At 40.0% G+C, this 26012-nt stretch overlaps 1 protein-coding gene across 1 annotated transcript in view; it reads right to left on the bottom strand.

Annotated features, from left to right (window-relative positions):
* The window catches only part of CYTIP (cytohesin 1 interacting protein), a gene marked incomplete at its 5' end in the record, with an annotated part of 62591 nt that extends 53658 nt beyond the window's left edge, over positions 1-8933 (bottom strand). Inside the window, one exon of the mRNA XM_082658950.1 lies at positions 8840-8933. Coding sequence (XP_082515076.1) covers positions 8840-8842 — 3 coding nt within the window. The remainder of the gene's footprint in view (positions 1-8839) is intronic.
* Between the last annotated feature and the right edge of the window lie 17079 nt (positions 8934-26012).

The following is a 26012-nucleotide window of genomic DNA, read 5'->3' as shown; positions in this document are numbered from 1 at the left end:
TGGGACTCAGTGACATCACTCTTTGGAGATCCACCAACCAGAATGTCACATCCTGGGTTGATGGAGAACCCCGTGGAATCTTACTGAGTCTGAGGGGAAAGAAAATTCTCCTCTCTACATAATATAGTTCAACGATGACTCAATGGAAAACACGACTCTAAATACACTTTGTTTCTAGTCAAGTTCTTTAGACATAAATAATTACGTTCATGCTTTAACCAAAGAAACACTGATACCTCTTAAAAAGGAATTTTAAAAAAAACACATTCCTTTCTATCATGCCTACCTAAATGGTCACTCACTGTTGGAATATGGGGTTAGGTGGTGGTGGGCAGGCTACTTAGTGCAAGAGAGGACAGGATGAGATCCCAGAGTAATCTGAGGAGACAGAAGCTGAACTTATAAACCTGAGTGTGTGGATCAGGGATCCAATATGCTGAGAGCAAGCACATAAGAGCCTGACTCTGGAAGGGTTTGATTAGAACCAAGAGGTCCAGTTGAGAACTGAGAATGCAGGGAAGTAGATTCCCTTGGCCATGGTGCAGAGCCTACAGCCAAGATATAAACACATCCAACTTCAGAAGAGAAAAGCATTTAAGAAAATACTTAGACCTTCAAACGCCTCCAAGACAGAGGAGGCCAATTGATGTGAGCAAAGGAAAAGTTGGAAACGTCTGTATTTTTAGACTATAGAGAAATAAAAGCAACAGTTAATAGACAAATTACATCTACATTTGCTGCTGCTTCCTGAACCCCTCAAAATTTATAATATAGCATGAATTGGAAAGCATGTTCCTGGACTTAAACAAAATATAGAGAAAATGCTAGAGACTGAATTCCAAGACTCATTTCTTTGAAAACATTTTAACCAGACATTTTAGAGGTAAATTTGAAAACCTACATGACATCTGTAAAAACATGAGTTTGGGCAGAAAACTAGTTTGTTTTAAGAAAACACTTTCATCGACATATCCCAGAGGATGGACTGGCTTTCCAATGGTTGAGCGAGAAGCAGATGTCTGTCCCTGCAATTGTTATATTGACTCTGGCGCTCTGAAGGAGCTGGCCAAAAGCATTAATTGTTCCAATATATTTATTTGCTCTCTGCTCCATTCCAGCTCTGCCAGGATATCAGATCTGAGATAATATCCATGTGCCTTTCACCATTTTCAACGATCTGCCCTTTTTTCCTTTGTCTCTGTATTGCACTCTGTATTTCTTTTTTCTTACTTAAAATAATTTTCCCCATTATTATGTCTGTTTGTTTTAGGCAGTTTGTAAAATATAAAAATCCTTTCTGGGGCTTCCCTGGTGGCTCAGCGGTTAAGAATCCACCTGCCAATGCAGGAGACACGGGTTCGAGCCCTGGTCTGGGAAGATCCCACATGCCGCAGAGCAGCTAAGCCCTTGTGCCACAACTAGTGAGCCTGTGCTCTACAGTCCGCAAGCCACAACTACTGAAGCCCGTGCACCTAGAGCCCGTGCTCCACAACAAGAGGAGGCACCGCAATGAGAAGCCTGCGCACCGCAAGGAAGAGTAGCCCCCGTTCGCCACCACTAGAGGAAGCCCGCGCACAGCAACGAAGACCCAACACAGCCAAAAAATAAAATAAAATAAATTTTAAAAAAAAATCCTTTCTGTCACCAATTATCATCATGGACATTTATCATGACTTTTCAATTCCTTTTTTAATTGTTATTAACTTTAACTAGATAAGACAATTATGCATAAATAATTATATATCCTCTTTTATTACACAAAGCATTATCTAATAACTGTTTTCTTTTCTCACTAAGAACTGCTCATAACATGATTTTATTTGTGGTGTGATGGTCCATCCTATAGCTGTACCATACTTTCCACTTATTACCAACAAATTCAATTTTATTAAACATTGTTTCTAATATTGCCCTATTAGAAATTAATGATGTTATAAAAATGTGAACATAAATCTTTGTCCACATAACCATTTTCTTAGGACAAATCCTTATATGAAAAAATATTGGTTTGAAAAATATGGCTGTCTTTAAGGCTCTTGCCAGAAGTTGCTAAATTATTGTCAGAAAGCTTCAACATGAAATCGTCCATCCATCCTGTAGAACTCCTGACAACCTGATTATTATCAGTTAAAAATCTTTGGTAAAATGTGCTCTGTGAAAACTGCTACCTAATTTTTGTTTTAATTTGAATTTCTGAAAAATTTGCCTTTGTTATATTACAAAAGAAGGTATTTTTCATATTTTGTTAACAATTTCTGTTTCCTCTTTTGTGATTTTCTTACAGATGTGTATGAAAAACCACAATTTCTTTAATGTGTTAGTTGTTGTTTATCTTTTCATTTGGTTTATAACATACAGAAACTTTTTTATTTTATCCATCAATCTCTTCCTCTGTGATTTCCTTAATTGCTTTTAAGTTTAGAAAATCATTTTCCATCTAAAGATCAGGTAAATATTAAAGTATATTCCTTCTAAGTTATTTTGGTTTAGCTATTTAGACTTAACTTTTTAATCTATTTAGAATAAAATGGGTTATTATTTTTAGGGGGATTTGCTAAAATGAATTTATTTAATCTAAATAATCAGTTTCCCCAAAATAGCATTTTAAATTACCCATCCCCTGTCTCACTGATATATGGTGCTTCATTTATCCTGTTAAGCTTTTCTTTTATTCTATCTTATTTATCTTTATTACATTAGTAGCTCTGATCTTTAGCTGGTACTGGTGCTTGTTCTCAGATTTCAGCTCTACCCCTTACTAGCTATCTAACAATAGACTAGTTATGGCCTCTCTGTGACTCAGTTTCCTTATCTGTAAAATAGGCATACCAATATTACTTCCATCGTGAGACTGTCATGAAGAGTAAAGTGATTAATAGAATAAAGAACTTAGAACAGTGCTTGGCACGTAGAAAGTGCCACAGAAGTATTGGCTATTATTGTTGTCAGTGTTCTGTGTTAGCAGTGCAAGTCCTTCTTGTAACCCTCATCTTTCAAAACTGTCGTACCGGGCTTCCCTGGTGGTGCAGTGGTTGAGAATCTGCCTGTCAATGCAGGGGACATGGGTTCGAGCCCTGGTCTGGGAAGATCCCACATGCCACGGAGCAACTAGGCCCGTGAGCCACAAGGCCCGTGAGCCACAACTACTGAGCCTGCGCGTCTGGAGCTTGTGCTCCGCAACAAGAGAGGCCGCGACAGTGAGAGGCCCGCGCACCGCGATGAGGAGTGGCCCCCGCTCGCCGCAAGTGGAGAAAGCCCTCGCACAGAAACGAAGACTCAACACAGCCAAAAATAAATAAATAAAATAAATAAAATTAAAAAAAAAAATTGTCGTACCTCCTTTATCTGTTTTTCTTTTAGATAACCTTTATTTTCAAATGAAAATAGATTAATTTTTTCTGATAATAAAAAATGCATGTCTATTATAAGAACATTTTTCAGAAAATGCATAAATATAATTTTAAATCACCTTTCATACCAGCACCAAGAAATACACGTTCTTAATACCTAGCTAGAAGATTTCCAAATATTAACTCTTTATTAGTTGGGCACGACCTCTTATTTTGATAGAAGGTAGTCTGAGATACTGAGGCACAGAATGGGTGTCTATAGCTAAATGTGAAAAAGTAACATAATAGGCAAATGCGAGGTTTGCCCAAGGGGCTACATTTCTCAGAGCTGCTATACCATGTCAAGTTTGCCAGCTTCAATTTTGTCTTTCTCTGCTTCTTTTAACCTGGTTCAAAGATCAACTAAAATTGTGAACACAGAAATGAATGTTCTAGGAAAACAGAATCCCAAATTTGAGGAACTGCTGGGTTTTTTAGGTAATAATGAGTCACTGTAGAGTTACATCATTCAGAACAGTAAGTGTCGTGCAGTTTTCTGTGGCCTTGAAAGCAGCTGCGCTATCAAAGAGAAGGCTTCCAGGAAGAGGCGTCTCTACTCACCCACCTGTGCTGCTGCCTAGTCATTTCAGGATCAGTATCGATGACCATAAAATACAGAGGAGGCAGAAGAGTTAATGCATCTATCATTTGCTAGACATTCACTGTCCAAGGGAAGGAGTCATATAACAAAACATCACTCAGTCCCACACAAAAGTGGAAAATCTGTTATCCATTTAGAAAGCAGACTTCTCTACTTTAGCTACCTATGACTTTTTATAATACTATTTCAATATAAATTAATGCTTAAGTAGACTATCTTTTACAGTAGTGTTAGGTTCACAGCAAAAGGGAACAGAAAGTGCAGAGAGTTCTCATGTACCCCTTGTCCTCATACACACACAGCCTCCTCCCCCATCAACATTCCACACCAGCGTATTTATTACCACTGATGAACCTACACTAACACCTCATTATCACCCAAAGTCCAGAGTTCACATTAGGGTTCACTTTGGGTGTTGTACATTCTATGGGTTTTGGTAAGTATACAATGACATGTATTCACCATTGTAATATCACACAGACAAATTTCACTGCTCTAAAATCCTTTGTTCTCCACTGGTTCATGTCTGTCCCTCCAGTCCTTGGCAACCACTGATCTTTTTAATGTCTCCATAGTTTTGCCTTTTCCAGGATATCATATAGTTGAAATTTGGAATCATACATTTTGTAGCCTTTTCAGATTGCTTTCTTTCACTTAGTAATATACAGTTAAGATTCTTCCATGTCTTTTCATAGCTTGATAGCTAGCTCATTTTTTTAGTACTGAATAATATTGCATTGTCTGGACATACCACAGTTTATCTATTTACCTACCTATCTTGGTTGCTTTCAAGTTTTGGTGATTATGAATAAAGCTGCTTAAACATTCATATATAGGTTATAACGTGGATACAATTTTTCAACTCATTTGGGTAAATGCCAAGGAGTGCAATTGGATCCTATGGTAAGAATATATTCAGTTTTGTAAGAAACTGTCAAACTGTCTTCCAGAGTGACTGTCATTTTGTATTCCCATTAGCAATGAATAAGAGTTCCTGTTGCTCCACATCCTGGCCAGCACTTACTGTTGTCAGTGTTTTGTATTTTCACCATTCAAATAGGCGTATAGTGGTATCTCACTGTTGTTTCAATTTGTAATTCCTTAATGAGATGATGTTGGGCATCTTTACAAATGTTTATTTGCCATCTGTATACCTTCTTTGATGAGGTGTCTGTTTCGGATCTTTTGCACATTTACTAATCAGATTGATCATTTTCTTATTGTTGAGTTTTAAGTGTTCTTTGTATATTTTGGATAACAGTCTTTTACCAGATATGTCTTTTATAAGTATTTTCTCCCAGTCTGTGTCTTGCCTCTTCATTCTACTGACAATGTCTTTCACAGATAAGAAGTCTTATATTTTATATCAATTAATTTTTGCCCCCAAGATTGCACAAATGTAACAGGCTATTGAGGGCAAGTCTTCCTCTTACCCTAGATATGGCCTGTAAGGCCCCAATATTGGGATAAAGACGTTGGATAACTAATGACTGGAGCCACTATCTCCTTCAAGTTCAGACTCCTCAGGCAAGTTCAGATTCATCAGTAAACTCTTTATTCAAAGTAAACAAAATAATATAATATTGCCGTTAAGAACAGAAATGCTCCACTAAAGTGATCATAAGTGAAAAGTGAAGGAGTAGGACACTAACACACTTTGCATTGTATTTCTTTTTTTTTAAATTTCAAATACATATATAATTTTTCCAAGCCACCAAATATTTGTTTTGTTAGTTTCTGCTTTATAACAGAGTGAATCAGCTATACATATACATAAATCTCCATATCTCCTCCCTCTTGCGTCTCCCTCCCACCCTCCCTATCCCATCCCTCTATGTGGTAACAAAGCACTGAACTGATCGCCCTGTGCTATGCAGCTGCTTCCCACTAGCTGTCTATTTTACATTTGGTAGTGTATGTATGTCCATGCCACTCTCTCACTTCGTCCCAGCTTAACCTTCCCCCTCCCCGTGTCCTCAAGTCCATTCTCTATGTCTGCGTCTTTCTGAATAAAAATTAGGAGACTCTGAATCAAGGAGAAACTATACAGGATTATTATGAATGCACTCAGTACAGCAGATTTATGGTATATTAAAGGAGTAGAAACATGGGTTTTGGAATTAGAAAGACCTAGATTCAAATCCTGACTCTGCTATTTGCTGTCTCTGTGACCTCTCAGAATTCTCATGGAAGATGGCCACAATAACGCCAACTTAACAAGGTTAGTATAAGGACGAAAGATGAAATGTGATGAGCACAGTAACTGGCAGATGATAGGTGTTCAAAATATAGTGGCTTCTGTTATTTTTTTCTTCACTATTTATCATTAGTCTGTATTATCATAGTTATTTATCCAGAGAACTAACAGCATTGGTAAAAACATATTTAAGTTGAAATTTGGATTTATGGGGGAAAAAACACTAAAAAATTCATAGTTCAGGGTACACAACATTCCTCAAAATAGCTAGCATTTGGTGATAACTTAGGTACCTTAGTTAGGGACTACTTTCCAGGTGTGAAAAATGTAAAATAAAATGTTTAAAGTGTTGGGATCTGACCCACCATCTATGCCTTATCACAGTGTATCAGGCCTAGAACGGCATTTAGAGAGGAAAGTAAGGCCCAAAGAGCTAAAAGATTTGCCTACAGACAGTCTGATCCTACCTCACCCCCACCTGTCCATATCCCTCATCTACTAACTTGTTGGCTGGTTCAGCCATAGCATACATTCAAGTGCTGATAAATTTCATCTTTGTCTTTTAAGAAAGGTATCAGTCCCATTTCCTCTATTCTTCATGCGTCATCTTGGGAGCGTACCTGGCAGCAGCCACATGCAAGCCAGCCAGCCGGTTCAGTACCACCTGACATACCAATGAATTACCAGAAAAGGATTTCATTTAATGACAGTCTATTTGATTTGCGGTCCCTGTTCCCTTCCTCCCTTTGACCATTTTTCTCTTCATTCATTAATCCTTCTATGTAGGGTGGGCGGCAGAGATGAACAAATCACTGAATTTGATGCATTTCATTCTGTTCCCTTTTAGACGTTCTTATAATGGTTTTCCCGAGGACAATCAATTAAACTATTGACTTAAATACTTTTTGGGGATCAATTATAATTCCAATTAACTGTGCCATCTGGGTTGTTCATTACCATTCTTGGGAAACATTTGTAATGGTGAGAAATTTTGTCTCCCAAGCTCATGTTTATTCATCTTCTGGTCTAGGATCTCATCTATCTTTAGAACTAGCCTCCTGGTTGGTCCTGCCTTGCTCTGTCTGCTGCACACCCTTTTCCTGGCCTCAGAGGACTTATTGACATCTCCTTCTCTCCCCACCACAAGAAGTAACGTTTACTGATTGCTTTCTTATGTGCCAGTCACTCTGCTAAGTGCTTTTTTGCATTATTTCTTTAAATCCATGAGGTAGACAATAGGGTTCTCGTCTTTCTAAAAGGAGGAACCTGAATTTCAGAGAAGGAAAACACTTTGCGCAAAGCCACAGGGGATTCAAACCCTGGTCTGCGGGGCACAGGCATGAATTACTTCTTCAATCAAGCTGCTCAGTCCCTCTCAGAACCGGGCAGCTGGTGGGTTCTGAACCAACAGTTCTGCGATGAGATCAACAAGCTAGAGAAGCCTGACACTTTTTTCTCAAAAGTGACGTCCTCCAACACCTACATCTTTTACAAAGTAAAGATTCCCAGGGATATCTGTCCCACTCCAACTGATGACTTCCTGAATCTGAATCACTAGAAGTGACAACCCGGAACTAGTCCTTGAACACTTTTCATTTTTAAAAGTTTGAGATCCACTGCCCTGTGTCTTTCTTCTTTGACACCAAAAGTGTCCTTTAACAAAGCTTTCTTGGAGACAATGTCCTAACCTGTGGTGGTCTAACCTAAAAGCGTGAGCACCCTGACGGGGATTTGAGGGAATACTCTGTGATCTGCTGCTCACAGCTCGCCTTTTGGTTGCAACTTATTTGATTAAGTTCCAGCTGCCTCTGCCTGAGCTCTGATTACCTTCTTCAGCCCTGTCTCACAGAAAGCACATAAAAGCAACTCGTTTGTGGACCTTTTTTCTGTAGCAGCTACAAAAAGAAATACCTTTTGTGATCAATAAATGTTTTTTAATTGTCATTCTTTGCAGATTGTACAGAGCTAAGAACAGAGTCCCTCTCCTCAGAAAGGCTAGTGTGGATATAGATAAGAAAATAAGCAAGTCTTCTCTCTGTCTCTTACACACACACACACACACACACACACACACACACACCGTAAATTTCCATTAGCTGCCTTACCCTGTCTTCATCATTAGAATATTGTGTTTGAGCTCTAGCACTCAGCCAATTTAAACCTGGCTTCTTACCAATTCCCTCTTTTCTTTTCTCTTAATAAGAACCTTCAACTTTCTAAATCAGCCTCTTCTATTTTTCCCTTCTTGCAGTAACGTCACACTCCTGTTTTTATTGGACCTTTCTAACTATTACCAAAAGTTGTCTGGATATTACAAATTCAACCTTTGCCTTGATAGAAGACACCCTGTCATCAAATCTGCTGACCATATGCTATCAGAAAAAGTAGCAGAGACATAGTAACGAGAATATCAACAAAAACGAGAGACCTAGTAAAAACAAGAAGTCCAAAATATTTAGGAAATAAACCAGAAAGAGCCAACCACCTTACTCATTAAACACTTGAATAAGGAAATCCCAATAATAATTCCGTCAATATTTTATTTATCTTATTAAAAAACACTTCATTAAAACTCGTTTGCTTCCTTCCCTCCCCCATATCAAAGACAAGAACATAACGAGAATCAACCGCATATTTCAAAGTCAAACTTACCATAGAAGTTTAGTTGGCAAATCTCAGTCAGAGATCCCTCCTGGTCTCAACACCAGAGCATATGAGGTGTCCTCTAGTCGGCTGCAGATGAATTTACAGCCCCCTGCAATGCAACAAGACACTGACATTCTGAAAAGGAAATTTGATCTCACCCTAACTCATGCTAACCTCCTCATCTTTCCTGAAGGGGGTTCCCATCTATTTATTCCAGGACACGGACAAACTGCTTAGTATCAAATACCTTACAAAGACAGAGGGAGCGTTCTGGGAAGATGGCGGAAGAGTAAGACGCGGAGATCACCTTCCTCCCCACAGATACACCAGAAATACATCTACACGTGGAACAACTCCTACAGAACACCTACTGAACTCTGGCAGAAGACCTCAGACCTCCCAAAAGGCAAGAAACCCTCCACGTACCTGGGTAGAGCAAAAGAAAAAAGAATAAACAGAGATAAAAGGATAGGGACGGGACCTGCACCAGTGGGAAGGAGCTGTGAAGGAGAAAAGGTAGGAAGCCCCTTCGCGGGCGGAGACTGCGGGTGGCGGAGGGGGAAAGCTTCGGAGCCGCGCAGGAGAGCACAGTAACGGGGGTGCAGAGGGCAAAGCAGGGAGATTCCCGCACAGAGGATCAGGGCCGACCGGCACTCAGCAGCCCAGAGAGGCTTGTCTGCTCACCCGCCGGGGCGGGCGGGGCTGCGAGCTGAGGCTCGGGCTTCGGTCGGAGGCAGGGAGAGGACTGGGGTTGGCGGCGTGAACACAGCCTGCAGAGGGTTAGTGCGCCACGGCTAGTCGGGAGGGAGCCCGGGGAAAAGTCTGGACCTGCCGAAGAGGCAAGAGACTTTTTCTTCCCGCTTTGTTTCCTGGTGCGCGAGGAGAGGGGATTAAGAGCGCTGCTTAAAGGAGCTCCAGAGACGCGCGCGAGCCACGGCTAAAAGCGCGGACCCCAGAGACGGGAATGAGACACTAAGGCAGCTGCTGCCGCCACCAAGAAGCCTGTGGGCGAGCACAGGTCACTCTCCACACACCCCTTCCGGGGAGCCTGTGCAGCCCGCCACTGCCAGGGTCCCGGGATCCAGGAACAACTTCCCCGGGAGAACGGGAGAACGCACGGCGCGCCTCAGGCTGCTGCAACGTCACAGGTCTCTGCCTCCGCAGCCCCGCCCCGCACTCCGTGCCCCTCCCTCCGCCGCGGCCTGAGTGAGCCAGAGACCCCGAATCAGCGGCTCCTTTAACCCCGTCCTGTCTGAGCGAAGAACAGACGCCCTCCGGCGACCTACACGCAGAAGCGGGGCCAAATCCAAAGCTGAGCCCCTGGGAGCTGTGCGAACAAAGAAGAGAAAGGGAAATCTCTCCCAGCAGCCTCAGAAGCAGCGGATTAAAGCTCCACAATCAACTTAATGTACCCTGCATCTGTGGAATACATGAATAGACAACCATCATCCCAAATTGAGGAGGTGGACTTTGAGAGCAAGATTTATGATTTTTTTCCCCTTTTCCTCTTTTTGTGAGTGTGTATGTGTATGCTTCTGTGTGAGATTTTGTCTGTATAGCTTTGCTTCCACCATTTGTCCTAGAGTTCTATCCGTCCGTTTTTGGTTTTTTTTTTTAAATTTTTTTCTAAATAATTACTTTTTTATTTTAATAACTTTATTATATTTTATCTTTATTTTATTTTTCTTTATCTTCTTTCTTTCTTTTTTTCTTCCTTCCCTCCTTCCTTCCTTCCTCCCTCCCTTCTTTCTTTCTTTCTTTTCTTTCTTTCTTTCTTTCTTTCTTTCTTTCTTTCTACTTCTACTAATTCTTTCTTTCTACTTTTTCTCCCTGTTATTCTGAGCTGTGTGGATGAAAGGCTCTTGGTGCTGCAGCCAGGAGTCAGTGCTGTGCCTCTGAGGTGGGAGAGCCAACTTCAGGACACTGGTCTACAAGAGACCTCTCAGCTCCACATAATATGAAACGGTGAAAATCTCCCAGAGATCTCCATCTCAACACCAGCACTCAGCTTCACTCAACGACCAGCAAGCTACAGTGCTGGACACCCTATGCCAAACAACTAGCAAGACAGGAACACAACAACACCCATTAGCAGAGAGGCTGCCTAAAATCATAGTAAGTCCACAGACAACCCAAAACACACCACCAGACGTGGACCTGCCCACCAGAAAGATAAGATCCAGCCTCATCCACCAGAACACAGGCACTAGTCCCCTCCACCAGGAAGCCTACACAACCCACTGAACCAACCTTAGCCACTGGGGACAGACACCAAACACAACGGGAACTACGAACCTGCAGCCTGCAAAAAGGAGACCCCAAACACAGTAAGATAAGCAAAATGAGAAGACAGAAAAACACACAGCAGATGAAGGAGCAAGGTAAAAACCCACCGGACCTAACAAATGAAGAGGAAATAGGCAGTCTACCTGAAAAAGAATTCAGAATAATGATAGTAAAAATGATCCAAAATCTTGGGAATAGAATAGACAAAATGCAAGAAACATTTAACAAGGACCTAGAAGAACTAAAGATGAAACAAACAACGATGAACAACACAATAAATGAAATTAAAAATACTCTAGATGGGATCAATAGCAGAATAACTGAGGCAGAAGAACGGATAAGTGACCTGGAAGATAAAATAGTGGAAATAACTACTGCAGAGCAGAATAAAGAAAAAAGAATGAAAAGAACTGAGAACAGTCTCAGAGACCTCTGGGACAATATTAAACGCACCAACATTCGAATTATAGGGGTTCCAGAAGAAGAAGAGAAAAAGAAAGGGACTGAGAAAATATTTGAAGAGATTATAGTTGAAAACTTCCCTAATATGGGAAAGGAAATAGTTAATCAAGTCCAGGAAGCACAGAGAGTCCCATACAGGATAAATCCAAGAATAAATACGCCAAGACACATATTAATCAAACTGTCAAAAATTAAATACAAAGAAAACATATTAAAAGCAGCACGGGAAAAACGACAAATAACACACAAGGGAATCCCCATAAGGTTAACAGCTGATCTTTCAGCAGAAACTCTGCAAGCCAGAAAGGACTGGCAGGACATACTTAAAGTGATGAAGGAGAAAAACCTGCAACAAAGATTACTCTACCCAGCAAGGGTCTCATTCAGATTTGATGGAGAAATTAAAACCTTTACAGACAAGCAAAAGCTGAGAGAGTTCAGCACCACCAAACCAGCTTTACAACAAATGCTAAAGGAACTTCTCTAGGCAAGACACACAAGAGAAGGAAAAGACCTACAATAACGAACCCAAAACAATTAAGAAAATGGGAATAGGAACATACATATCGATAATTACCTTAAATGTAAATGGACTAAATGCTCCCACCAAAAGACACAGATTGGCTGAATGGATACAAAAACAAGACCCATATATATGCTGTCTACAAGAGACCCACTTCAGACCTAGAGACACATACAGAATGAAAGTAAGGGGATGGAAAAAGATATTCCATGCAAATGGAAACCAAAAGAAAGCTGGAGTAGCAATTCTCATATCAGACAAAATAGACTTTAAAATAAAGACTATTAGAAGAGACAAAGAAGGACACTACATAATGATCAAGGGGTCAGTCCAAGAGGAAGATAAAACAATTGTAAATATTTATGCACCCAACATAGGAGCACCTCAATACATAAGGCAAATACTAACAGTCGTAAAAGGGGAAATCGACAGTAACACATTCATAGTAGGGGAGTTTAACACCCCACTTTCACCAATGGACAGATCATCCAAAATGAAAATAAATAAGGAAACACAAGCCTTAAATGATACATTAAACAAGATGGACTTAATTGATATTTGTAGGACATTCCATCCAATAACAACAGAATACACATTTTTCTCAAGTGCTAATGGAACATTCTCCAGGATAGATCATATCTTGGGTCACAAGTCAAGCCTTGGTAAATTTAAGAAAATTGAAATTGTATCAAGTATGTTTTCCGACCACACGCTATGGGACTAGATATCAATTACAGGAAAAGATCTGTAAAAAATACAAACACATGGAGGCTAAACAATACACTACTTAATAAGGAAGTGATCACTGAAGAAATCAAAGAGGAAATAAAAAAAAATACCTAGAAACAAATGACAATGGAGACACGACGACGCAAAATCTATGGGATGCAGCAAAAGTAGTTCTATGAGGGAAGTTTATGGCAATACAATCCTACCTTAAGAAACAGGAAACATCTCGAATAAACAACCTAACCTTGCACCTAAAGCAGTTAGAGAAAGAAGAACAAAAATACCTCAAAGTTAGCAAAGGAAAGAAATCATAAAGATCAGATCAGAAACAAATGAAAAAGAAATGAAGGAAACGATAGCAAAGATCAATAAAACTAAAAGCTGGTTCTTTGAGAAGATAAACAAAATTGATAAACTATTAGCCAGACTCATCAAGAAAAAAAGGGAGAAGACTCAAATCAATAGAACTAGAAATGAAAAAGGAGAAGTAACAACTGACATTGCAGAAATACAAAAGATCATGAGAGATTACTACAAGCAACTCTATGCCAATAAAATGGACAACCTGGAAGAAATGGACAAATTCTTAGAAATGCACAACCTGCCAAGACTCAATCAGGAAGAAATAGAAAATAGGAACAGACCAATCACAAGCACTGAAATTGAAATTGTGATTAAAAATCTTCCAACAAACAAAAGCCCAGGACCAGATGGCTTCACAGGCGAATTCTATCAAACATTTAGAGAAGAGCTAACACCTATCCTTCTCAAACTCTTCCAAAATATAGCAGAGGGAGGAACACTCCCAAACTCATTCTATGAGGCCACCATCAGCTTGATACCAAGACCAGACAAGGATATCACATAGAAAGAAAACTACAGGCCAATATCACTGATGGACATAGATGCAAAAATCCTCAACAAAATACTAGCAAACAAGGCTTCCCTGGTAGCGCAGTGGTTGAGAGTCTGCCTGCCGATGCAGGGGACACGGGTTCATGCCCCAGTCCGGGAAGATCCCACATGCCGCAGAGCAGCTGGGCCCGTGAGCCATGGCCACTGAGCCTGTGCGTCCAGAGCATGTGCTCCTCAATGGGAGAGGCCACAACAGTGAGAGGCCTGCGTACCGCCAAAAAAAAAAAAAAAAAAAAAAAAACTAGCAAACAGAATCCAACAGCATATTAAATGAATCATACACCATGATCAAGTGGGGTTTATTCCAGGAATGCAAGGATTCTTCAATATATGCAAAACAATCAATGTGATAAACCCTATTAACAAATTGAAGGAGAAAAACCATAGGATCATCTCAACAGTTGCAGAGAAAGCTTTTGACAAAATTCAACACCCATTTATGATAATAACCCTGCAGAAAGTAGGCACAGAGGGAACTTTCCTCAACATAATGAAGGCCATATATGACAAACCCACAGCCAACATTGTCCTCAATGGTGAAAAACTGAAAGCATTTCCACTAAGATCAGGAACAAGACAAGCTTGCCCACTCTCACCACTCTTATTCATAATAGTTTTGGAAGTTTTAGCAACAGCAATCAGAGAAGAAAAGGAAATAAAAGGAATCCAAATCGGAAAAGAAGAAGTAAAGCTGTCACTGTTTGAAGGTGACATGATACTATACTTAGAGAATCCTAAAGATGCTACCAGAAAACTGCTAGAGCTAATCAATGAATTTGGTAAAGTAGCAGGATACAAAATTAATGCACAGAAATCTCTGGCATTCCTATACACTAATGATGAAAAATCTGAAAGTGAAATCAAGAAAACACTCCCATTTACCATTGCAACAAAAAGAACAAAATATCTAGGAATAAACCTACCCAAGGAGACAAAAGACCTGTATGCAGAAAATTATAAGACACTGATGAAAGAAATTAAAGATGATACAAATAGATGGAGAGATATACCATGTTCTTGGATTGGAAGAATCAACATTGTGAAAGTGACTCTACAACCCAAAGCAATCTACAGATTCAATGCAATCACTATCAAACTACCATTGGTATTTTTCACAGAAGTAGAACAAAAAATTTCACAATTTCTATGGAAACACAAAAGACCCCAAATAGCCAAAGCAATGTTGAGAATGAAAAACGGAGCTGGAGGAATCAGGCTCCCTGACTTCAGACTATACTACGAAGCTACAGTAATCAAGACAGTATGGTACTGGCACAAAAACAGAAAGATAGATCAATGGAACAGGATAGAAAGCCCAGAGATAAACCCACGCACATATGGTCACCTTATCTTTGACAAAGTAGGCAGGAATGTAGAGTGGAGAAAGGACAGCCTCTTCAATAAGTGGTGCTGGGAAAACTGGACAGATACATGTAAAAGTATGAGATTAGATCACTCCCTAACACCATACACAAAAATAAGTTTAAAATGGACTAAAGACCTAAATATAAGGCCAGAAACTGTCAAACTCTTAGAGGAAAACATAGGCAGAACACTCTATGACATAAATCACAGCAAGATCCTTTTTGACCCACCTCCTAGAGAAATGGAAATAAAAACAAAAATAAACAAATGGGACCTAATGAAACTTCAAAGCTTTTGCACAGCAAAGGAAACCATAAACAAGACCAAAAGACAACCCTCAGAATGGGAGAAAATATTTGCAAATGAAGCAACTGACAAAGGATTAATCTCCAAAATTTATAAGCAGCTCATGCAGCTCAATAACCAAAAACAAACAACCCAATCCAAAAATGGGCAGAAGACCTAAATAGACATTTCTCCAAAGAAGACATACAGACTGCCAACAAACACATGAAAGAATGCTCAACTTCATTAATCATTAGAGAAATGCAAATCAAAACTACAATGAGATATCATCTCACACCAGTCAGAATGGCCATCATCAAAAAATCTAGAAAGAATGCATGCTGGAGAGGGTGTGGAGAAAAGGGAACCCTCTTGCACTGCTGATGGGAATGTAAATTGATACAGCCACTGTGGAGAACAGTATGGAGGTTCCTTGAAAACCTACAAATAGAACTACCATATGACCCAGCAATCCCACTACTGGGCATATGCCCTGAGAAAACCATAATTCAAAAAGAGTCATGGGGCTTCCCTGGTGGCGCAGTGGTTGAGAGTCCGCCTGCCAATGCAGGGGACACGGGTTCGTGCCCCAGTCCGGGAGGATCCCACATGCCGCGGAGCGGCTGGGCCCATGAGCCATGGCCGCTGAGCCTGCGCGCCCAGAGCCTGTGCTCCGCAATGGGAGAGGCCACAACAGTGAGATGCCCACATACTGCAAAAAAAAAAAAAAAGAAAAGAAAAAAACAAAACAAAACAAAGAGTCATGTACCAAAATGTTCATTGCAGCTCTATTTACAATAGCCCGGAGATGGAAACAACCTAAGTGTCCATCATCAGATGAATGGATAAAGATGTGGAACATATATACAATGGAATATTACTCAGCCATAAAAAAAAAACGAAATTGAGCTATTTGTAATGAGGTGGATAGACCTAGAGTCTGTCATACAGAGTGAAGTCAGAAAGAGAAAGACAAATATCAAAAAAAAAAAAAAAAAAGAGAAAGACAAATACCGTTATGCTAACACATATATATGGAATTTAAGAAAACAAAATGTCATGAAGAACCTAGGGGTAAGACAGGAATAAAGACACAGACCTCCTAGAGAATGGACTTGAGGATATGGGGAGGGGGAAGGGTAAACTGTGACAAAGCGAGAGAGAGGCATGGACATATATACACTACCAAACGTAAGGTAAATAGCTAGTGGGAAGCAGCCGCATAGCACAGGGAGATCAGCTTGGTGCTTTGTGACCACGTAGAGGGGTGGGATATGGAGGGTGGGAGGGAGGGAGACGCAAGAGGGAAGAGATATGGGAACATATGTATATGTATAACTGATTCACTTTGTTATAAAGCAGAAGTAACACACCATTGTAAAGCAATTATACTCCAATAAAGATGTAAAAAAAAAAAAAAAGACAGAGGGAAACAACAAAAATTCAGTAATGCCTATGTGATCCTTTAGCCCTGTACAAATGGAAAATCAGAGTTCTTCATTTTATAATGAATTAAGCGGAGAAAGAAACCATTTCTTATCTGGAGTCACTCCCATCTCAATGTTTCACATGTGGCTTTTATGGGGATGCTAAACTTTCAGTTTCAAATACTACTTACTGTAAACTAACTACAAATTTTATTCCCCTTGCTTTTGTTTTCAGATTAATAATGATTGCAATTTAATTGGAAGGTACTTCCATAATTTATTCTGAACAAAATTTGAGACTTTTGGTTGACTTCATGCTGTTCAACTAAACCATGCTTACCTGAGTTTTCCCTTTAAAGCAAAGCAGACATCATTTACACGGTCTATCTTTTCAATAGAAAACCATGTTAGCTTTTATCCCCATAACATTCATTTCCAGTCCCTAGAAACAATTTCTAGAGAGAGCAAATTTTCACGCATACAGCAGCTAACATATAAATATGCATCATGGAAAATTTTCCACACACAGAGAAAACATCATGATTTGGTTTGGAAAAACAAGTCATTTTAAAGTTGTGGAAAATAGGATCTGTTCCTGCCTTTAAGGCAAGATCTGCCCCTGATATAGTCATTCTAGTTATTCTGCACCTGTAACCGGCTTTCCCGGAATTACCTTGAGATATGCATTGTGTGTGATCAGTTGAAAGTTCATATATTGTAACCTGAAAAAGAAAAAAAAACTCTTCTTCTAGAATTTCTTCATAAAGGACAACCATTCTTAATAGAAAACAGCTTTTGTTTCCCAAATCACATTTGAACTGTTTAATTATTGAGTTTCTAAAAATCAAGGCAATTTTTATAGCAATAAACACATTGGAAAACATTGCAGCCTATGATTATCTATTGTGAGATAGAATCTCTTTTTTTCATCATCAAATATTTTTTTAAATTATAGGGAAAGTAATCATAACAGTTGAAATTTTTACCCATGTAAAAGAAACACATCTTGTCTTATGGAGTCCCTTTTAAAACAACTCTAGTACTTTCTGCCAGTTACTAGTCAAGGTTCTGTATTGTGTGTCTAAAATCATATACACTTTAGAAACCAGCTGCTTTGGCACATGCTCCCAGTTGCCTCTGTGACACCCTCTATCTCCCCTTCAGGATCTAGTTTGATGTATCGTCACAGATCAACCTGCCTGTCCCAATAGCTTCTTCCATGGCCGACCAAGAATCTGCATCCCTCTATACACCAGTTGCTCTAAGTGTTATTAAAATCAACCCAAATTCCATATTTCCAGAGTCTCTTGCAAGGTCTTAAAGAAATCTTTCTGGCATTTGCTCTGTCCCTACCTGTCCTGCAGGGCTGGAGGTAACAGCTGCAAGAAGGCAGTGAGAGCGGTGTGGCTGCCTTCTGGGAGATCCTGGTGCAGCACAGAGCTGGGGGAGGGCACAGTGTGGGCAGCTGGAGGAAGAGGAGGAGGAATAATTTGTGTGCCACTGCAAACATGAAATGGTGCCAAAAAAAACACCATTCTTTTTCCCAAGAAGTTCAAAGTGCTTTGCAAACATTAACTCATAAGACCAAGCAGTCACGGAGCAATTACTACTTTATTATGCCCTTAAGGTAATGACTGCAAGCAAGGTCATGAGGAAAGAGAGTCTATTCATTGTTTCATTAGACCACAGATATTTAATGAGTGCCTACTATGTGCAGGGCACTGGCGGTAGAGAAACAAGCAAGACAGCCAACATCTGTGCTCCTCCAGGCTCTTATGCTAGTCTATGGCCTCTTGTTTGTACGATGAGGGCACTAAGAACCTGGCTACACTTCTTATCACACTTATTTACACTTTACTTTTGCCCAAATTGTTTAATGGAGTGTGCCATCCTTCAGAATGCCTATAATGTGCTAAGTGCTGAGCAAACACACAAAAGAAAAATTTCTTAACTTAAATGTAAATCTCATTATGATGATAGGGATCGGGGAATATCAGTTCAAAGTGCTTTCTTTAAGATGCCATAAACAAAGCTTTATTGTGAGCAACGTGTCTCTTGCAATGTTTGTGGAATTACTATAGGCAGACAAGAAAGTTTAATATCAGTAATATCATTCCAAGCAGCTTATATAAATAATTTGACTTTTAAAAATGATTAATCAGATGAGCGAGCATATTTGGTGAAGTGGAGAGCCTTTATCCATGGGTCTTTTTCTGATCTCTTTTTTATTTTATGTGACAAAACAGCAGGTCAGACATAGAAAGTGACTTATGACATTTGTAAATACTTCTCCTTAGGCAATGGACTCTAGATATTTTAAGGTATATGGTTATCTAAGACTAACTGGACCACAGAGGCTGCTTTTTAAAAATGTGTGACTTTCTGATGATTCAAAAGGGATTTAAGCTGTTGTGTTTTAAAGATCCAATATAAGGATTCTAGTCTGTTCTGAGACTCACTCACTAACCCAACTTAGAGGTTGTTGCAGTCCTCATTCAGCAACACGTAGTTTGAAAGGCAGAGGGAATTATAACACTACTTAAAACCCAACTTCAAACCCAACCCTCCCTCATAAACACTTCCCTGACTAAACAGAATATCACAGGGGTATAATATTAATTCGTCACTCAAGTGTATTAGTTTACACACATACCCAGTGAAATTCAAACTCTATATCTTATTAGTTTAATAGCCTCTGCATTGGCCCCCAAACTACCAGTCACGCCTCAGCCTCATCTCCCCATTATTTGCACAGATTTTCATAACTTTCGCTATATCTTACTTACCTGGAACTCTCTCTCTTGAAGGCTTCACCCACTCTAACACATGCATATATTCACTCTGTCCACCTGGAAAATTGTTCAATTTTAAGATCCAGTGATATCTTCTAGTTATTTCTTCCCCATTTTCCACACCACTAGCTTATCACGTATTTAGTTATATAAGTATGTAACTAAAGCCTGCATATCTCATGAATATCTCATATATAGAGATATTTCTGCATATGTTCAGCAAATAGTACTAAATCGTTGTTGAAGTAGAATTTCCTACAGAACATCAAAATAGCACTTACTGAGGCTGGCAAGGTGATCAGTTAAATTTGGGTTTACTCTTCAAGTGAAAGCACAAATGGGATGTTTAAAAACCCTTTATCATGCAGAGCTGCTAATAAAGAGAATAACATCAATTAAATAAAAAACAATTATTTTTTTACTAAAAAGCTACTACAGGGCTTCCCTGGTGGTGCAGTGGTTGAGAGTCCACCTGCCGATGCAGGGGACCGGGGTTCGTGCCCCTGTCCGGGAAGATCCCACATGCCGCGGAGCGGCTGGGCCCGTGAGCCATGGCCGCTGAGCCTGCGCGTCCGGAGCCTGTGCTCCACAACGGGAGAGGCCACAACAGTGAGAGGCCCGCATACCGCAAAAAAAAAAAAAAAAAAAAGCTACTACAGTAACATCAACACCATTGTCATTCAGCTTTTTACCCTTTAAATGAGCCAGGACCATACTCTACTCCAATTATAATCATAACACTGAAGAGAAAACGACATACTTAAGGAATCTCTACAGGGGATGAGAAATAGCTAACCATTGACAGCAGTGACAATACTAGCTGAAGCTACTTATTTCTGGTTTCAAATCAAACAAATGGAAGAGAAGGATAGGGAAGGGCCCAAGAAAAAAAGAGGAAAGGAGAAAAGGGAGGGATTATATTTCTGTAAAAGATTATTCTTCAAATTCATTTTTGCCATTTTTCTCTTTATGAAAGTGAGAAAAGCAGATGTTCTTATAGGTTGTACAGAACATAGTGATAGACAGTTGAAGATAAATACTACTTAGTAAAAAAGTTCTGTCTCTAGAGCTTTTTATAAAAATTATTTGCAGGGCATCCTGCTTTCTTTTCACTCTCTGGATTTGAAATATCGATGATCTCTTTTCTAGTTTTACCCAAATACATTTCAGGAAGTCAATAATTGAACAATGTTGGTTTGTACGTTTGTGTGAACTCTTGTGTGTTCTGTTTTACGTAAACTTAGTTGATAAAGCGGTTGGCAGGGTTTGAGAGGACTGACTCTAATTTTGAAATAAGTTCTACTGTGGGTAAAATGTTATTAAACAGCATTGCAGGCTACAGAGAAATCATTCATGGAAGGAAGAATCAACCGAGGAAGCAAACCTCATTGTTGCCCTATTTTAAGAAATTGACACAGTCACCACAACCTTCAGCCACCACCCACCCTGATCAGTCAGCAGCCGTCAACATCAAGACAAGACCCCCCACCAGCAAAAAGATTGACTCGCTGAAGGCTCAGACAATGGTTAGCATTTTTTAGCAATAGTTTATAATTTAGGTATGTACATTTTTTTGGACATAATGCTATTGCATAGTTAATAGACTACAGTATAAACATAACTTTTATATGCACTGGGAAACCAAAAAGTCTGTGTGACTCAACTGATTGTGATATTTGCTTTATTGCAGTGGTCTGGAACCAACCCTGCAATATCACTGCGGTGTGCCTCTACTTTGTGTGTGTGTGTGTGTGTGTGTGTACTCTTGTGTGAACCTGTGCAAAGCACGTATATTTAAGACCTCATACTTTCAGTGGGCACGGCGAAGTGCTTTCTCATTCCTCGTTAGCTCATCTGATCCTCACAACAACGTTTTAAGGTGGATATGTACCTTACAGAAGAAATTGAGTCTCAGATAGATTTAGTAACTTGCAGAATTAATATATAAATCCGGGCAGTCTGACGGTTCTCCCAAAGTTCTTCCTGTCATATACCATGTGAATACTTTAAAAATTATTAGAGATGCAGCTTTGATTCTTTACATTTCTTTAAAACTGCCAACATTGCACTCCTATTTACTGAGCAAGATGTATACATATGATACACAAAGATTTATTTTTTTTCCTGGATACCTGGAAGTCTTCTAAGAAAGCCACATGTCATCAGGGGATGCACTCCTTGATTAATTAGACCTCATCAACATGCAAGCAAATATTTATTTTCAGATAAAACCCCAAACTTTCAACATTCATTAATTCTTTAGCAGGCAATGCAAATTCATTTTTCCTGCCAAATCCAGCAGAGGGCAGGATGCTCCCACCAACAGCCAGCTAGCTGGTGCCAACAGCCGAACCAGAGCAACTGCTTCGTAGAGAGAGTTCTACCTTTAGAGCAATCATCATTTTCTCACCTGGATCTGATAAAGGGTGTAGGCTTGAGCTGCGAATAGCGGCTGTGGGATGTGGCCTCGGAAATGTCAGGAAAAGTTTTGCTTTGGAGGTTGCCCATGTTTTGTTTGGGACTTGAAATTAAGACACCTGGAAACCAGCCAATTCCAATTATCTTCCTGAAATATCTTTCTGAAGAGGCTACACTAGGGAATTAATTTAAAATGTGCCATGATAATTTCTGTTTCTGGTTTTAGGCTGTCTGAGGTCACAGCTGGGCTATTACACTCACGTGTCCTGTCTCAGGTCGCCCACCTCAGCCCACCCTGCACCTACCAGCTCTCTCTGTCTTTCAAAACTTCTCGTGACTTCCCACTGCTTGCCCTCCTCTGCCTGTCATTACTGCACAGTCCCCAATGACAGGGGCTAATGACCTCCTGCTTGCTAATTCAAATCCTCTCTCTCTCCCCAGGCCCAACTCAGGGATCACCTCCTCTAAGAAGTTTCTGGAGATCCCAGCCCCAACGATCATCATCAAGAAATTTTCACAAATGAAATACTAGGTGAAGGTTTTATACCAGGTCTTGAATCTAAAAATATATTGCCGTTCCTCCTCGTGCAGGTAGTAGCATGGTCAATGCAAAATGGAAGGGAGCAAGGATAAAAACCACAGCTCACAGTAGGGATAAACCAGGGCTTCTGAAGGTGGTAGAAAAATTGCAACAATCTGCTAGAGTTTTCAAACTATGGACTGGAAGTTTGTCATTGGTACCTCAAAGGTTTCCAGAGTTGGGTGGTGGCTGGGGAAGGGATGTTGTTTGGGCAGGCTTTCCATCACTCTACCACACACTCCTCTCTCCACATGTCCCCTGATGGAGCAATTCCTTTTTTCCTTGTATTATTTATGTACACCTCTGGACACTACATAAAGATTTCTTTTAAAGAAAAGGGGCCTTAGAAAATAAGCAAAAAAAAATCCCTTCGTCAATAATCACAACAACAGCAAAACAAATGTTTAAAAGTTTGAAAATCATTGCTTAAAAATCCAAAGACCTGGCCAGCTTCCCTGGTGGCGCAGTGGTTGAGAGTCCGCTTGCCGATGCAGGGGACGGGGGTTCGTGTCCTGGTCCGGGAAGATCCCACATGCCGCGGAGCGGCTGAGCCCGTGAGCCATGGCCGCTGAGCCTGCGCATCCGGAGCCTGTGCTCCGCAACGGGAGAGGCCACAGCAGTGAGAGGCCCGCGTACTGAAAACAAAACAAACAAACAAAAAAATCCAAAGACCTTTCTTTACTCTTGAAGTAACCAAGCCTGGAGAGGGGGAAAGACTGAGGTGGGTTTCTGGCTGGAGGGTGAGAGAAGTAAGATCTGAATCCTTATATTTAGTCTCTAAAGCCCAAGATGGGGACTTCCCTGGCTGTCCAGTGGTTAAAACTCCACGTTTCCAGTACAGGGGGGTGTATGTTTGATCTCTGGTCAGGGAACTAAGATCCCACATTTTAAATAAATAAATAAATTATAAAGCCCAAGATGCTCTCCACTAAAAGATGGGGCTTGCATTGAGCCTGAAGGAAGAGGAAGCATTAAATAAAGGAATGAAGCCCTCAACCACCAGTGGATACAGCATTCCAACCAGTGCAGCTACTCGGAGCAAAGTGAAAGACAAAATGTGTTTGCATGGGCTTGACCAGCAAAAGAAGATTAAGGTTATACTTTTCAGCACACTTATTGAACACTGACTATGTGTAAGGCAATGTGTGGGACAGAGCGGTGAATGAGATAGAGGTGGCACCTCTCTGTGTGCATAGAGCTTACATTCTAATAGGGGAGACAGACAGGATTGTAACTTGATAAATGCTGCACTGGAGAAGTTCAGGGTGCTACAAGAGCATTCTTAAACTCTATGACCAGCACCACTTCCTGGATTATTCATTTGACCCCATCTCTTTAATTATGCAAGAAATCACCTATATTCTAATAGCGTAAAATCCTACCTGGCTCTCCAGAGAGCTTCCCCACCCCCAAGACAGGCTCTAATCCCACCCAGTTTCCTCCAATCTGGGACTGTTCCTCAGCCTTATATTTTCTTTGTCTTTCATGACCTTGACACTTTTGAAGAATACTGGTCAGTACAGAACAGTTCATAAAATGTTCTTCAATTTGGGTTTGTCTCATGTTTCCTCATAATTACATGAAAGTTATGTGGTTTTGGAAAAACACCAAGAAATGATGTTGTGCACTTTTCAGTACCTCCTATCAGGAAATCCATGATGTCAGCGTATCACATTATTGGTGATGTTAACTTTGGTCACTTACATTGGTGTTTGCCAAGTTTCTCCATTGTAGAGATACTACTTTATCTTTGTAATTAGTATCTTGTAGAGAGATATTCTGAGATTATGCAAATATCTTGTTTCTAATTATGTTTCTGCCTACTGATTTTAGCATCCATTGAGTCTTCCTTATGACAACTATTACTGGGCATTTGCGAAATGGTGATTTTTACATTTCCACCATTCCTTCTACATTTACTGATTGGAATTTTACTGTAATGAAGAGCAGTCTTTTCTGCTGTATTTATTTATGTAGTCAATCATCTGTATTAATCAACAGACGCACAGATATTTATTTTATTCAGTGTGTTATAATCCAATATTATCATTATTTATTTTGTTACCCAAATTATCCCAGCTTTGGCAACTGAGCTACTTCAGGTTGGTGTCCAAGCTTTTCAATATGCTCCCATCATTTACTGAACACTTACTTTCTGGTACCACAAGATGATCAAGGATTACCGTATGCTTTCTGCACCCAACCCTGGATTCAGTCATTTTATTGAAAAATGGCACTTAAAAACCAAGTTCTGGGTACTAGGTATACTCATTACTGCTGAGGTGTCATTGCTTCTAGGTTTTCTAAGTGAACAGAGCAAGGAAGTACATACATGTATACACACACAACTACATGTACATCTGTATCTATTTTTATATCTGCCTTTTTCTCTCTCTCTCCCCCTACATATATTATATATACATAATTATTATAGAAAATTATTATAAATATATCTATATTACATAGTATATTATGTATATATATACATAACTAGTAGTGAAACTGATACCTACGATGCTAATACCTGAAGTTCACTCTAGTCTTCTCCCTTTCCTCAGTTGTAACCCCTTTCTCCGACAGTGATAATTCGGCTCTCATTCTACAAAATTTATTTACTTATTTACTCACTTTCAGAATACACATAGTTTCAGAGTTACTAATATATATACCTCTGTGAAAAACAAATTTACTGAAAAGAGTACAGTATTTGTGTGCAGCGCTTTTGACTTTGGCCTTGTAGAATATATTCAAAATACTGTTTTTCAATATTACTTAGGTTTGTTATTTTCTTTTTTATCCCATTTGTTATGGTTGTGGTATTCATTTCTAGTACATTAGTAATCATTTGTATTCTGTTTGGATTCTCACACATCCTGGTTAATATTAATTATCTGTTTGTTAATATGTGAACCACTACTTGGTTCTCAAAGTCAGAACTGTACAAGAAGGTGTGTTTACAGAAGTGTCCCCGCTCATCCCTTCTACCCATTCCCTCTCCCGCATTCTTCCTGCTCCATTCCCAGTCAGCTCTGTAGGTAACCAATCACATTAAAGTTTTTTTGTTGTTGTTGTTTTTGTTTTGCGGTACGCGGGCCTCTCACTCTTGTGGCCTCTCCCGTTGCGGAGCACAGGCTCCGGACACGCAGGCTCAGCGGCCATGGCTCACGGGCCCAGGCGCTCCGCGGCACGTGGGATCCTCCCAGACCGGGGCACGAACCTGCGTCCCCTGCATCGGCAGGCGGACTCTCAACCACTGCGCCACCAGGGAAGCCCTAAAGTTTTTAATTTATCCTTGCCGTATTCCTTTTTGCACAAATAAGCAGATATATGTATAATTTCTTTCGTCTCCTTCATGTTTACTTGAACGGTATCATACTCTAGATATATTTTGGCACTT

This window comes from Grampus griseus (assembly GCF_964374135.1).
Source record: "Grampus griseus genome assembly, chromosome: 7".
Lineage (NCBI taxonomy): Eukaryota > Metazoa > Chordata > Mammalia > Artiodactyla > Delphinidae > Grampus > Grampus griseus.
This window is presented reverse-complemented; position numbering and strand designations above follow the sequence as displayed.